The 16264-nt window shown below is 46.9% G+C and overlaps 1 protein-coding gene across 5 annotated transcripts in view; it reads right to left on the reverse strand.

Annotated features, from left to right (window-relative positions):
* Positions 1-1155, reverse strand: part of CD6 (CD6 molecule) — a 38617-nt gene extending 37462 nt beyond the window's left edge. For all 5 annotated transcript variants that reach the window (XM_036924626.2, XM_036924606.2, XM_036924597.2 and 2 more), the window contains exon 1: positions 993-1155. In XM_036924626.2, the coding sequence (XP_036780521.2) occupies positions 993-1053 (61 nt within the window). In that variant the 5' untranslated portion in view covers positions 1054-1155. The remainder of the gene's footprint in view (positions 1-992) is intronic.
* Between the last annotated feature and the right edge of the window lie 15109 nt (positions 1156-16264).

Here is a 16264-nt window from a genome sequence, read left to right on the forward strand (position 1 = left end):
GATTAAGTGCTAGAGGTTCAAAGCACATGCCTCTAGATGGAGCAAGCGAAGAGCTGACCCCCACCCCAAGCCCCATGTTCCCTCCATGCTCCTGGTCCTCCTCATTGTCTTGGGTTCCCCTCCTGACCTCCTTGTCGGCTCAGACCCCCCTCCTGATGGGGCCCTTCTGGGCCTCCCTCACAGCAAACCGAAAGCAGCTGACGTCTCCACCGCCAGAAGCCCACAACCCCCGCTCAGAATTCTGTTTCCACACAGTCTCCTCATCCCCCAGACGTAAGCGCCCACTAGCATCAGGGTCTCTTGCATGTCTGGGCCCCAGCCTGCTCCTGCCAGCTTGGACCCCACGCTCAGCAGGAGCCACAGGCCTCTGAGGAGCACAGCCCGATCCCCAAACCTTCTGGCCACCCGAGGCCTCAGCCAGGCTGCTTCCCCTTGGCACCCAGGGGAAGGTCGGGATGGGGTCCTCAAAAGCTTTCCATTCATTCGTGCCCTAAACTACCCCCAACTGGTTATGCTTAAGCCACCAGCAGCCAGCTGTCCTCAGCTCCCGAGTTGTGTTTCTGGAATGCTCTGCTGTGAGTGGTACAGCTGGTGAGTAGAATCCAATGACGAGTCGAGAACCTCGGCTTTGGAGTGGAGAATAGGATTTCAGTGGTCCTAGCTCTCTGGAAGGCAGACAGTTCCTTCCTGAGAGTTGACAAAAAATAGGGGTGGGGGAGTTCCCAAGCCCTGGGAGCTTGTTGGCAAGACACCATGCCTGCTGCCACATTATTTCATCCTCAGGAGTTCTCTCAGCACCATTCAGCCCCAGCCCCAGCCCCTTAACCCCTTTCTGTAACCTCTCCAAGCCCCAGTGCCATTGCTGGGGCCTCCCTGGAACAGTCTTGGCTAAAAGGCGCCAGCAAGGTGAGCATGAGAAAACAACCAGAAAGGGAGCCAGGAGGAGCCGACAGGTCCTCCGCGAGTGGCAGGAGGTGGGAGAGGGGAGCTACCTGAGACGGCTGCCACCAGCACTCCAGCGATCACGAAGAAGAGCCGCATGTCTGGTACCATCTCTGCTACGCAAGCCCTCCAGCGGGACACACCATCCTAGGGCTGGGAGGTGGGCGCGGCCATCCCGTGCCCCTTTCTTGCACTCAGCAACTCCCGTTTGTAGCGTTCTTTCTACAAGAGAGAGCACTGCACGCATGCGACCAAACGCAGCCTGTGAGTGTGTCTCACGCCTCTGCTCTGCTTGTGGCTTTGGTCTCCAGGAAGCCAGGCCGGTAGTGTAGGGGCTGCTGGGGAGAGCCTGCTGCCTCTGCCGTGAGCCCACCAAGTGCAGTGGAGCCCTGAGAGTCATGGATGGGACACATGGACACACACTTCCCCCAAGGGCCTCTTCAGGCAGAGGGAGATGGAAGGCATGCCTCATATCTGGAGATCTGATACATAGTAGATGCTCGACCAGTACAGTGGGCAGAGGGAATGCATGACCTACTGTTGGTCCCATTCCGCAGAATCTGGCTCTCCTGGGGTTAAATCCCAAGATTTGCCTTATCTTCAGGTGCAGTAATGGCTGGGAAGACGGAAGGGGTGGTCTTGCCCTTCTGAGAGGGGAGAGCCTCAGACTCCCCTCAGGGAATGGCAAATCGGGAAGGGCCAGGGAGATGGTCTGTCCCACCCCATTACATACTGGGGGTTCCCCGGTGAGATGCTACAGGAGGCTCCAGTGCCCCCTTACCTCCGAGGACTGGGCTTGGGCGTCATTCTTCTGTGGGAGTCAGACGTGGGAGCTGGCCCAAGAAAGATGATCAGAATTTCAACAGGCAGCCATGGCCAGAGGCCACTGGGCCAGAGGGGTGGCAGGAGCCATCGGGCAGAGGCGGGAGCTGTTCGGCTGGGCTGCTGTGGACACCATGGGAAGGAACCAGGAGCCAAGTGCATTTAAGTGACCACTGTACTCCCTGAGGGGTATACAGTGGATGCTGAATAGATGCTGCATGATTAGAGGAACAGGTAAGTCAATTTGGTTGTACAAGAGGAACCCTGGGAGAAACTGAATCCAGAGCAGACTGGTTCCATCTTGGCCCTTCTCCATATGATCCCATATCAGATTCACCTGTCCTTCTGGACACACCCCTCATCCTACCTTGTCTTCATTTCCCCACCTATGGAATGGGAGGATTTCTCTGTCGGGTCCCCATCCCCAGGGGCACTTGATGTTGCAGGTTTTGGAGCCACAGGGAGTGAGGCCCCTCCCACCATGAGCCCTGCCCTACCCTGTGGGGTGGGAAGGGCTCTGGCACCAGCTGAGACTGCCCTCTTGTGGAAGGTCACTGGTAGCACAGGTAGCTGGTGAGCACCATCAGCTCCCAGATTCAGTTCCATGTTCAAATGACATTTACGAGATTTGGGTATTGGGAGCTCTGGCATGGGCTCTGTGGAAGGTGAGGAGGGGAGCCACATCCCTGTCCTCAAGGAGGATGTAGTTCACAAACACAAGTGAACAAACACAGGCCACGGTGAGGGGAACACAGTGAGAGCTGTCTTGCTAATGAACAGCTAAGGGAATGATAATCCTAAGGGAAACCCTGTTTGAATGGGCCAGGAAGGAAGGCTAAATTTTGGCTTCTGACAACGTGGTTGACATCATATACTGAAAGGTGCTCCTGATATGAAGTGCGCACACACAAATGCTGGATAGAAATACTTTTAAGCATCTTAAAAAATGCATAGCAGATGCACCCTATGTCTATTACAGCACTATTTACAATAGGCAAGAAATGGAAGCAACCTAAGTGTCCATCAGTAGATGAATGGATAAAGAAGTTGTGGTACATATGCACAATGGAATGTTATTCGGCCATAAGAAAGAAACAAATCCTACCATTTGCAACAACATGGGTGGAGCTAGAGGGCATTATGCTCAGTGAAATAAGCCAGGCAGAGAAAAACAAGTACCAAATGATTTCACTAATCTGTGGAGCATAAGAACAAAGCAAAAACTGAAGGAACAAAACAGCAGCAGAATCACAGAACCCAAAATGGACTAACAGTTGCCAAAGGGAAAGGGACTGGGGAGGGTGGGTAGGAAGGGAGGGAGAAGGGGAATAAGAGGCATTATGATTAGCACACATAATGTGGGGGGGGCATGGAGAAGGCAGTATAGCACAGAGAAGACAATAACTCTACAGCATCTTACTACACTGATGGACAGTGACTGTAATGGGGTATGTGGTGGGGACTTGATAATGGGGGGAATCTAGTAACCACAATGTTGCTCATGTGATTGTATATTAATGATACCAAAATAAAAAAATCTCTGTTGCTTAAAAAAAACTCATAGCAGAGGTGGCAGAAAATTAAAGGTAATTATAGGAGGCCAAAAATAACAAGAGAGCACGAATCCAAAGAGATAACTGAGAGCAGAAGCAGTGGTTGCACTTAGGTGACTGCTGACGCCAGGTGGCCAGGAGCTTCATTTAATGGGATAAAACCTAGAGCTTGAACAAAATGAAAAACAAACTCAGAAACCTCCTACTTAAAGCAAAAGAGTGAAGAACAATACTCAGAGTGGATGAGCTAGGACAGAAAAACCTCTCAAATGGGACCGGACATAGAACTTGTTTGTCTCAGCATTGGCTCTGAATGGAAGAAAAAGGACTGTCAACCCAGCTGTTCCTAACCACAAAGTCATCTCCCAGTGGGTGTGGAGGTGGACGTCACAATTCCTGTGTGGCAAAGAGAAAACAAATGAGCAAAGGGTAACAGGAGAATTTCAAATGTAGAGTAGATGTAGTTCCCTAGGCACTGAACAGGTACAAATGTGAAAATTTTCTCTGGAGTAAATCACCTTAAACTCAGGCTTCAGAGAATTCCCACAGAAAAGTTCCCAGAAACATGAGCTCACATGCAAAAAAAAAAAAAAAATCATAAAACACAGGATACAAGTGTATTAGCATTCTCCAGGGAAACAGAACTGATAGAATATACATATTAGTGTGTGTGTGTATATGAGATTTATTATAAGAAATTAGCTCAAGTGATTTTTGAATGCTGTTTTAAATGACCAGGAAGAGCTGGGGAAAATAAATTAGTACTTCTATGAATGAAAAATATACTTCAAAACTAGCAATCTAATGGACAGATTAAACAGCAGATTGACAGAGCAGGATCTGAATTTACCCAGATTGTAGCACAAAGACAGTGTGGAAATGGAAACACGAAACAGAGACTAAGAGACACAGAGGGTGGAACGAGGACATAATTAGAGTTCCAGAAGGAAGTGGAAATCTTCCAGAACTGTTGAAAAACATACAACTCAGATCCTGGAAGCTCCCCCAACCTACACATGACAAATTAAAAGAAATCCCTCTCCATAAAACTGGGGGAAAAAAGAAATAATACAAAGGAATAAAAATGTCTTCAGACACACACAAAGTAATAAATACATAAATCTACACCACTTATGGGAATAAAACTGCTAATCAGTAGAGAGTAGATGGATGAATGACAGACTTGCAGTTAGACTTACAGCTGACTTTCTAATATCAGCAATTGAGGCCAGAAGACAATGGAATAACATCTCACAGTGCTAAGAGGAAATAACTCAAATTTGAGTATATTTCAAGAGTGAGGTTGAATGACCTAATGAATGGGGGAATATATTTGCAAAATCATATGTGATAAAGGATTAATATCTAAAACATATAATGGACTCATACCATCCTTTTATCAATAGCAAAAAAGCAAACAATCTAACTGTTAATATGGGCCAAGGATCTGAACCAACATTTCCTGAGAAGACATACAATGGCCAAAGACTGATGAAAAGATGTTCCACATCACTAATCATCAGGGAAATGCAGATCAAAACACAATGAGATATCACATCTGTTAGAATGGCTGTTATCAAAAAGATAAGAGACAAGTGTTGGTGAGGATGTGGAGAAACGCGAGCCCTCATGTGTTGTTGGTGGGAATGTAAATTGTTGCAGCCATGATGGAAAACAGTATGGGGGTTCCTCAAAAATTAAAAGTAGAAATACCATATGATCCAGTAATTCCACTCCTAGGTTCTTAGCCAAAGAAAACAAAAACACTAATTCAGAAAGATATCTGCACCCCCATGTTCATTGCAGCCTTATTTGCAATAGCCAAGACATGGAAACAACCTAAGTGTCCACTGATGGGTGAATGGATAAAGAAGATGTGATTATATATATATATAAAACCATTATAGATTATGCATATAATGGAATACTATTCAGCCATCAAAAAGAATGAAATCCTGCCATTCATGACATGAATGACCTCAAGGGCATTATGCTAAGTGAAATAAGTCAGACAGAGACAGACAATAGTGTGACCTCACTTATATGTGGAGTCTAAAATGCAAAACAAACAAAATGAAATAAAACACAACTCATGGATAGAGAGAACAGTGGTGGTTGCCAGAGAGGAAGAGGGATGGGGTTCGGTGAAATGGGTGAAGGGGGTTGGGAGGTACAGATTTCCAGTTGTGAAATATATAGTCCTGGGGATGTGGTGCGCAGCCTGGTGACTGTGACAGTGGCATTGTAGTGTACACTGGAAGGGTGCCAGGAGAGTTAATCTTGAAAGTTCTCATAACAAGAAAAAAAAAAGTTTTTTGTAGCTTTTTATGGTGAAGGATGGTGACTTGACTTGTTGAGGTGATCATTTCACATGTATACAAATACAGAGTCACTATGTTGTGCACCTGAAACTAATGTAATATTGTGTGTCAATTATCCCTGAATAACATAGAATAATTTTGCTGCAAACTCAAAAAAAGGGGTTGAGCAGATACATTTTCAGATAAAAATTTACAACTAATAGACCATCCCTTAAGGAAATTTTAAAGGATGTTCTTCAGGAACAAGGAAAATAATCCCAGAAGGAAAAAATAAGATTCAAGTAGGGATGGTCAACAAAGTATGTAGATATGAACATAATTTAAATAAGCACTGGTGGTATACAAAAAGTATAATAATGTGTAATTGTGGGGTTAGAAAAAAAGCAAGATAAAATAATAATGAATTAATAAGGAGGGATCAGAGTTAGAAAGGTCTACTGTTTGTCAGGAGCACATCATATTGACTAGTTTTTGACTTTGTTAAATTAAATGTGCATGATATACACAATGAAATAATATTCAGCCATGAGAAGAAAGCAAATCCTGCCATTTGCAATAACATGGATGGAGGTAGAGGGTGTTATGCTCAGTGAAATAAGCCAGGTGGAGAAAGACAAATACCAAATGATTTCCCTCATTTCTGGAGTATAACAACGAAGCAAAACTGAAGGAACAAAACAGCAGCAGACTCACAGACCCCAAGAAGGAACTAGCGGTTACCAAAGGGGAGGGGTGGGGAAGGGCGGGTGGGGAGGGAGGGAGAAGGGGATTGAGGGGTATTATGTTGGTACACATGGTGTGTGTATGGGTCACAGGGAAGACATGTAGCACAGAGAAGACAAGTCGCGACTCTGTGGCATCTTATTACACTGATGGACAGTGACTTCAATGGGGTATGAGGGGGGCTTGATAATATGGGTGAATGTAGAAACCACAGTGTTTTTCATGGGAAACCTTCATAAGAGTATTTATCCATGTTACCTTAATAAAAAAAATTAAATGTGCCTGTGAAACCAGTAGAACAACAAATGGGATGAGGGGAGAGCCTGATAAAGCCAAAAAATGGCAGGAAAGGAAAGGAAATCAGACAGCGGGACAAACAGAAAGATGGGTAGGTTTCAGTAGGTGCAGGCAGGTGTAGGGTAGCAGGAAGGTGCTCCTGGCAGGGGCTACAGGGTGAGTTGAGGCAGGATAGCATGGTGGGAGCATCCCCGGGAACTGATGTGACCCACCTCTGGCAGCCCAGTTTTCATGGACATGAAGCTCTGAACAGGAAGCTGCAAGATATACCCATCTCAGTGCCCAAATGAATGAGCTCATCTTTAAGAAAAAGAAACTCTTAGAGCCAAGACCTTTTGAACTGGATTTGCAAGGACACCTAGGGCTCCCCCATCCTGTGGAAAGCCCAGGCATTTTTCATCTAGACTCTATCTCTGTCCCGATCTGGGCCCACCAAAGTGGAGTGTGCAACGTCACTGAGGGGAGCCTGGCTCTTGGACCAGAAGGAAGGGAGGCCCTGTTGCTACATCTCCATGTGGCCCAGGGGAACCTCATGATCCTATTGTGCCAACACTTCACATGGGGTCCCCCAGTTCACAGTCACCCAACTAAGTGGGTTCTGTACTTGCAGATGAGGAAGGTGAAGTTAGGGAGGTAGTGTGCTCAGGAGTCCACAGCAAAGAAGAGGCGGAGCTAGGCTCTGAGCCCAGGTCTACCCGACACAAGACCCTGAGCTCCTAACTGCAGGCAACTCAGTCTCTTTGGAGGGGTGGCCAATGGGGGGAGTTGTCTAAGCCTAAAGGCTTTGGCTGAAGCACCTCTACAGGGAAAGGCTCTGGCTCCATGGACCTTTGAACCAGCTCTGCCCCCAGCCCAAGGCAAGCCCACCTCTCAGTCTCTGAGGCCTGAAAGGTCTCATTCCTGACCGCGAAGCCCAAACCAGCCGCAGTCAGCCCTTGTCTTTGCTGAGCTCCGGAGTTCTACCTCAGTCTAAACATCCATTCAGCCCCTGAATGTTTACATACATTAGCTCTAATCAGCTACTCACTTAACACAAGTTAATCAAGTATTCTAGGCATGGGGACACAGCACTGAACAAAACAGACAGATGTTCCTGATCTTACAGAGCTCACATTTTAGTGGGAACATCACGTAATAAACAGCAGACATAACAAGTAAGTAATTTGTACTGAGGAAAGAAATCAAAGGCTGAGTAAGGGAGTGAGGAATGCCCAAGAGGGAGTGTGATTCTGATTTTGCGTAGGGTAGTATCTTATACTTACTCAGTAGAACCCTGCTGGTGAATAGGTTATTTGGGAATGTGATCCCAGGGAAGAGAGGAACAAGTGAAATAGGAGAAGAAGGCAAGTCAGTGAAAGGATGCAATGAACCGGCTACACAACATGCAAACAGCGCTCCAGCTCAGACTTAGGAAATGGGTCTCAGAGCCGTGTGTAGCCTCCATTCCCACCCCCCACCGCCCCAGCACTGGGTGGCCAAAGGAGAGAAGCTGGCTGCCACCCACAGGAAAAGGTGTCATGCCTGCTTGATTGCTGGCAGCCCCCCTGTGCCCACTTGCTCCACTGAGTAGTAACATAAAGACCTGAAGAACCGCTTGCCTTGTGCCCACTTCCGCAGAACCACCTTCATCCCAGATGCCCTTGTCTGATTGTCCAATCCTGCCCCGCCCAGGCTCCTGCCCAGGAGTCTGTGAGCCTTGCCACTCTCATCCACCCCTTGCCACTCCTCCCTCCCTCCACTGTGGATGACCTCCTCACATCTCTGCCCACTGGAGGGTTTATCTTTATCTTGGCCTTTAGGGCCACCGCTGAGGGAGTCTGTGATGCATCTTCTGTTCATTTTTAGTTAGTGACAACCTGTGGTGCTATTGCATTTGTGAACCAGGCCTGAGGTTTGCTTCCTCTGTCAAGGGCAGCTCTCTGGAGGCCAGAGGCATGAGCTGAGGAGAAGCATGGATGCAACAGGGGTCAGGGCTGTCTGTTCATGCAACTTCCCTGCATCTTCTGGGGCCATCTGTCTGGGCGGTGAACCACTGCTGTCTGCTCCCTAAATCTTACAACCTGGCGTGTATGCTAATAGCCAGCTCCTGATGGGCCCTCAGGTCACCCAGTCACTGGTGACCTATCATCAGACACAGGTCTTAGGCCCAGTGGCACAGCAGGAGATGATTTTCAAGTGACAAGTGGTTCTCTGTTGCAGGAGTCATGGCTTTGCTCCAGGACCCTAGAGGTTTGTGCTGCAAATTCTCCCCTGTTACAGCCTTCCAGAGACTCCCCTCAGCGTCCTCACCCTGGCTTCTCTGGCATGGTTGGACTGTAGTATGGCCAGGGTGGCACCGTTTCCTGGACTTTCTGCAGAGCCTTCTCTTGCTCTGGGTCCCACTTAGAATTGGCAGCCCCCCAAGTCACATGATAAATGAGTCAGGACAGAATTCCCAAGGATGATATATGCTCCAAATGCCAAAGAGCCCCAGCACGTACTGGGCCCTATTCTTGGTGGTAGGGGATGCAAGGTGCAAAACCTTGCTCTTTACCCCTGGATGCCCAGGTCTCTGGATCTCTGAAATTTTCCCCAATGTGGCAGCCACTTATACCTTTATGGGGCTTATCTCCTACATTTTAGCAGACAGAGGGCAGCAGTTCTCAACTTTTTTGGTCTCAAAACTCCCTTACATTCTTAAAAATGTTCAAGAACCCAAAGATCTCTTGTTTATACAGATTGTATGTATTGATACTTAGAAATTAAGCTGAGAAATTTTAAATAGTTCTTTAATTCATTTAAAAATTCATTAAAAAATTATTACAGTAAACATAAATAATACTTTTTATGAAAAATTACTATATATTCCAAACAAAAAATTATTGTAAAAAAATTATTACATATTTTACATAAAATATGTTAACATTGTTCACATGTTTGCAAATTTCTTTAATGCCTGGCTTTATAGAAGACACTTGGAATCTCGTATCTGCTTTGCCTTCATTCAGTCTGCTGAGATATATTGTCTTGGTTGAAGTACACAGAAAAAGAAATCTGGCCTCATGATACGCAACTGGAAACCAGAGGAGTATTTTTATAGCCTTTTTAGATAATTTCAGATATTCTTTGCTACTTCTCTGACAAGCGATGGTTTCTAAAGGCTAATTGCCATATGGGATCTGAAATCTTATCAGTGAACTTTAATACGCTGTTAAATGAAAATCCATTGCTCTGTCTTGCCATTTCAATGCGTCTTTTGTCCATGCATGGTTTTGTAATCCCATGTACTGGTCATTCTGGGACACACTGGTTTGCGGAGTTTAGCAGGTCTTCCAAATGTTAACATATTTCATTATATGAGATCAAAACACCATATTCATTAACATCATCTCTTATAAGGACACTTTAAGTATTGGGAAGCTGTCAAGATCATGGCGGCAGATAGAAAGAAATATCCTACAATTCAAATTTTCACTTAAAAACTCCAGGGCCATCGTCACTGGCAACAATTACTGTCAGTTGTTTTCTTTGAAGGGACAGGCTCACTTCATTCAGTTTCAGACACCTGTCTGCCAGGTCCTCCAGCCTGATTAACCATAGTTTCAAGTGAAGATGGTATTCCATGAAAACAAACAAACCCAGCTAATTCAGCTGCCAAATCAGACAGTAGCACACGTGTTCTTCCCGGAGGCAGCCATTGTACTGTGGTGTTCCCAGAGGTGCTTTATGTATACGTGTCATTTTGCCACATGGAATATAAAAAAGTGGTGCATGCAAAGATTGTGATGTAATAGTATTAATAATTTTAACTGCTTCACTGAGGACATTTTTAGATAAAACCAGAAAATTTTTTTTTCTTTTTTTAATTCTGAATGCTTAGGTGTAAAGAATGCATTGGCTACCAGCACAATTTAATGCTTTCAGTCATGCTAAGGTACAGGCAGTTTTACATGCCATCATTGCTTTTGTACCAGGCAAATTGTGTCTTCATATTATTATGAAAATAATAATTTGACCTTGTAGATCCCTGAAAGGGTCTCAGGGACCCACAAGGATCCACAGATCTCACTTAGAAAACTGCTGATTCCATGGAAGGGCCGCGGTGCTCAGAGCTGAAATCCAGCTCTTGAATATCCTCGTTCTTCCCCGAAGCATTGCTAGAGGCATGAAAGGCAGCCTGGTGGGGATCTGACAGCAGGGCCGGGCTTCCCCATACTGATTGCTCCCCATTGAATGTTTAAGTGTGGTGCCCACTGAACCCAGGGCTTCATGCAGAGCCTGATCAGCCATACCCCCTGATACCAAATTTGACCTTTGTGTAACAGTCAAAGCCTTAGAACCACATTAGAGGAACTTTGGAGAAGAAAATGAAATCACTCTAATCTCATCAGCTGGACAATCACTGTTACCCTGTGGCCTAGGAGGATCTGGCCTCAAATAATGTTGACTCATCCTGATTTTACTATTGATGAAAATCCCCAAGGGCTATTTTTGTCCTGTTACTGCTAAGCCACGTCACCCTGGCCCTTTCCCATTGGGACTGAGGACACCAAGAAGAGGCTCTGGCATTCAGATCTGGGCACTTTATCCATATACAGCTTACCTGTGGACATCTGGTGTCTGTTGTCCACCAGCCAAAGTTTTTACTAACTTTTCCACCTGTGTGTGATCTGCAAAAAGGGCCACCTTCATCCGTGTCAATGGCCCTTTTCATAAATTCTCCAGTGGGAATTTGAATCTGGGGTTAAAGCATTTGTTATGGAAACCACACTCACGGTTGCATGCCTCCTGTATTAGCCTCCTGCGGCTGCTGTTACAAATTCTCCCAACTCTGGTGACTTAGACAGCAGAAATGTGTTCTCTCACAGTTCTGGAGGCCAGAGGTCTGACATCAAAGCTGGGGCGGGGCCCCACTTCCTCCAGAGGCTCTAAGGGCGAGTGCGTCCCTTGCCTCCACCTTCTCACCGCGATGGATGTTCCTCGGCATCCTTCCCTCATGGCCGCATCAGTCCCCCCACCTCTGTCTTCACACTTCCTTCTCCTCTGTGTGGCTCTGTCTAATCTCCTCTGCCCCGCAATGGCATCAGGGCCCAGGGGATAAGCCAGGATTAGCACCTCCTCCCAAGTTCCTTAATTTAATCACATTTTACTCCGTATCAGATATTACTCATAGGTTCCAGGGATTAGGAGGTGGACATATGTGTTGGGGGGCTACCAATCAGTCCACCACACCCTCCGAAAGTAGGGTGCTTTATTTATAGCTGTAGTTCTCAGGCTGAGATGACTTTGGCCCCAGGGGACATTGGCAATGTCTGGACACAGTTTTGACTGTCACAACTGAAGGAGAGGGATACAGGTAGCACTTTTTAACAAAGGCCAGGGAGGCTGCTAAAAACCCCTATAATGCACAGGATGGTCCTCACGGCAAAGAATCAGCCAGTCCAAAGTGTCCATAGCATCAAGGTTCAGAAACCCTAATATGTAATAAATCATTACTATACTATGCCCTATCTAAAAAGCCTCCACTGCCATCTCCATCCCTTTATCCAACTTTTTCATTATAGCCTTTATTATACGTGACATTAAACACTTCTTATTCTCTACTCTTCTATCATATTCCCTTCTCTCCTATTTGCTTGCTTATCGTCCGTTTCTCCCAGCCACTAGAAGGCTGGCTCCGTGGAGCCCAGATTCGCGTCTGTGTCATTCACGGTCGTACCTCACCCCCTCGAACAGCATCCAGCGCATAGCAAGCAACCTCTAAACATTAATTTACTTCATTTATTAATTAATTAAGGTGTCACTACTTTCTGTTTTCACTTAGAGTAATTGTGCTGGGTTTTAGAAGGTGGGGCTGCGAGCCTAAGAGGTGAGGTCAGCCCCACTTTGGGACGTGCCACAGCCTGGCCCTCTGGCCTGGCCCGGCAGCGCTGTCAGGAGGACCGGGGAGAGCCGCTCCCACCAAACGTCCCCAGCTTGCTCACGAGGCAGCCTTTGTGTTTCTCCCACTCAACAGCAGCTGACGTGCAGATGAAAAGTCTCACTTCCCCTGCCTCCTAACAAGGCATCTGCGGGGCTATTTCGGCACGTCACCCTATTAGGTGGGGTGGCTTGCCACGGGCTCCATGTGAGCACCCTGGCCCAGAGTCCCCTGGCCTCCACCTCCGATTTCAAGAGTAACCATGTGAACATTTCTGAGTATTTAAGGAGATGACAACATTGAAAATATTTTCAGTCAAAAAAAACAATGGAAGAACAGAACTTCACGCCATGTGGCCAAATGCTGTCTAGACCAGGCCACATATGTCTGTGGGCTGCAGTCACGGGTCACTGGCCCTAGGTCTCCTCGGTCCTGAAATTCTGCTCTCTAGCTCCCTTATGCAGGTAACCAGTGCTTAACTCATGCGGGGGGACTCAGCACACTACTGCCACCACCTGTAAGAGCAAAGCACCCCGCAGCTAGCAGCTCCCTGGGACTTCCCTAGGCACCCCAACCCAGCTCCTGGCCCCTCACCCTGCAGGGATGGAGACTGGACAGAAAGGAAGAAACTGAGCTTCTCTCATTTTGATGCTTTTCTCCCCTGGCCACATTGCTGTCAGGAGCCTTTCCCCCCACCTACCACCCCCTAAACAAACACAGCAGGTCCACACTCTAATTTGCGAGGCTCAGCCCTCAGGATGGCATTTGTCACATCTGTCGTCCTAGTGACCTCGCCAAGAGAGGACAGAGCTGAGCCTGATGTGATGTGCACTTCCCTGGCCCACTTTTACCCATCCTGTCTCCTGCCCCGGGGATCCTGAGCTTCCTCAGGTAGAGGCAGAGCATCTGGAAGAGACCGAGACTCCATTCTCTGCCTGTCCCTGACTGGAGGGACTGAAACAGAAGCCGGGTGGAGAGCTCTGCCTTCTCTCCTTCACCCTGTGTCATGCTTTGCCCTGTATGGGCTTGTCTCATCCATCAATACTTGGTTTCTTACTTGACACAAAATTTAAAGACCCCAATTTTGGTGGTATCCACAGCTTTTGCAAGACTTGCTTTTAACCTTCCTGATGCTATTTTTACAAATCTTGGCTTGGGACACTCTTCCCATTCATTTATTTAATTGATGTTTATTGAGCACCAATTTATTTAAATCGATTTATTTAATTGATGTTTATTTAATTGATGTTACTATTTGCAGAGCACTGGGCAGCCACTGGGAATAAAACAGTGGAAAGTTAGACAAGTCTCTTCAACAAATGGTGCTGGACATCCATGTGCAAAAAATGAATCACAACACAGACTTTATACCCTTCACAAAAATTAACTCCAAATGGGCAGACACTTACATGTAACACTCCTAGAAGATAACACAGGAAAAAAACCCCATTACCCTGAGAATGGTGATGCCTTTTTAGATACACCATCAAAGACACGATGCAGGAAATAAAGAATTGATAAACTGACTTCATTAAAATTAAAAACTTTGGCTCTATGAAAAACAGTATCAAGAAAATTAGGAGACAAGCCACAGACTGGCAGATAATATGTGCAAAAGACCCATCCAGTGAAGGACTGTTACCCAAAATATACAAAAAACTCTTAAAACTCAATGATAAGAAAATAAGCAATATAATTAAACATTGGGCCAAAGACCTTAATGGACTCCTCACCAGAGAAGACATGCAGATAGCAAAAAAGCAGATGAAAAGATGGTCCACATCATATGTCATCAGGGAAATGCAAATTAAAACAATGAGATACCACTATACACCTATCAGAAAGGCCAAAATCCAGAATAGCAACACCACCTAAAGCTGTCAAGGATGTGACACAACCAGAACCCCCGTTCATGACTAGTGGGAAAGCAAATGGTACAGCCACTTAGGAAAACAGTTTAGCAGTTTCTTACAGGACTAAACATGCTCTTAACACATGGTCCAGCAATCATCCCTGAGTATTTATCCAGAGGAGCTGAAAACTTATGCCCACACAAAAATCTTCCCACAGATGTTTATGGCAGTTTTATTCATAATTACCCAAACTTGGAAGCAATCAGTATGTCCTTCAGTAGGTGAATGGATAAACTGTGGTACCCCCAGACAATGGCTATTCATTCAAAACTTAAAAAGAAATGAGCTATTAAGCCATGAAAGACATGGAGGAATCTTAAATATATGACTAGGTGAAAGACACCCATCTGAAAAGGTTACACACTGTGTGACCCCAGCCGTATGACACTCTGGAAAAGGCAGAACTACGGAGACAATAACAAGATCAGGGGTGGCCTGGGGCTGGGGGTGGGCAGATGAACAGGCAGAGCACAGAGGATTTTTAGGACAGTGAAAATACTCTGATATTATAATGATGGATACATGTCATTGTACATTTATTTGTCCAAACCCATAGAATGTACACCACCAGGAGTGAACCCTAAGGTGAACGATAGACTTCGGGTGATTGTGATGCGTCAATCTCAGTTCATCCTTGGTAGCAAATGTACCATCTTGGTGAGTGATGCTGGTAATGTGGGAGGCTTGTGCGTGTGCGGGGGCAGGGGGCGTACGGACACCCTATGCGCCTCTCAATTTTGTTGTAAGCCTAAAACTGCTTTAGAAAAGTAAGTTAGACCAGGTCTTGGACCCCATGGAACTTGTATTCTACTGGGGAAACAGTAAACTAATGAGCAAGTATTACCTGCTCCAAAGACATTGAAGCAAGATAGTGGGGCCGAGAGAGGGGACTGGGAATCTAGCAGGCAACGATTTAGGGTGGTCAGGGAAGGTCTCTGCGAGGAGAAGACATCTGGGCTGAAATCTAAATAGAGCCAAGAGGTCAGCCACGCAAAGATCTGGGGGAAGAGCAGTTCCGGCAGAGCGAACAGCAAAGGCCCTGCGGCAGGAAGCAGCTCAGCTCCTGAGGGGCACAGAAGGGAGGTCTGCGGAGGGGACATGGGGCAGCCGAGGCTGGAGGAGGCGGGGCGGATGGGCAGTCAGGTCAGGGTGAGGGCTGGCTCTTAATCCAAGCACTGCAGGGCTCTGAGAAGGGGGGGGCCGAGGCCCGGTGGATTTAGTCTGAGGTCGGTGCCCCTCTCAATCTCGACTCTTGTGGGCAGTGCCCGACTTCCTTCCTCCTAGAGCGTTCGCACAATCTGAACTGTGTTTGAAAGCTTCCCCGGTCGCTCAGAAGCCCGGCAGTGGTTTACACCTAGTCTGGTTACCATGAGCCTGTCATCCCTGCCTCCCTTTCCCCCCTCCAGTGGGCCTCAGTCTCCACATCCACGAAGTGGGCCCGCGGGCCCAAATGATGCACGCGGCCCCACAGGTTCCGTCCTTCTAGCCCTGGATTGTGACTGAAAGACGATGCAGCGACAGTGGGATGCGGAGAATGACACGGAAGGCGGGAAATATCCCTCCAGGCTCCGGGAGGGCAGGCAGAGAGGAGGGAGGAGGTGGCAGGTGGGGAAGGAAGGGAGGTTTTAGAAAACTGGGCAGGCGGAGATCCTGTGACCCTGGCTTTCGTTTCTCTTTCACAGTCCAGTGTGCCACGTGATGCAATCCGGTCACAGAAGGAGTGAAAGGGGAAGCGGGGGGCGCCCAGAATTGCTCAAGAGGCAGAGAGTTGGACGGAGGCTGAGCCGGGGGGGG

Source organism: Manis pentadactyla, chromosome 9, assembly GCF_030020395.1.
Source record: "Manis pentadactyla isolate mManPen7 chromosome 9, mManPen7.hap1, whole genome shotgun sequence".
Lineage (NCBI taxonomy): Eukaryota > Metazoa > Chordata > Mammalia > Pholidota > Manidae > Manis > Manis pentadactyla.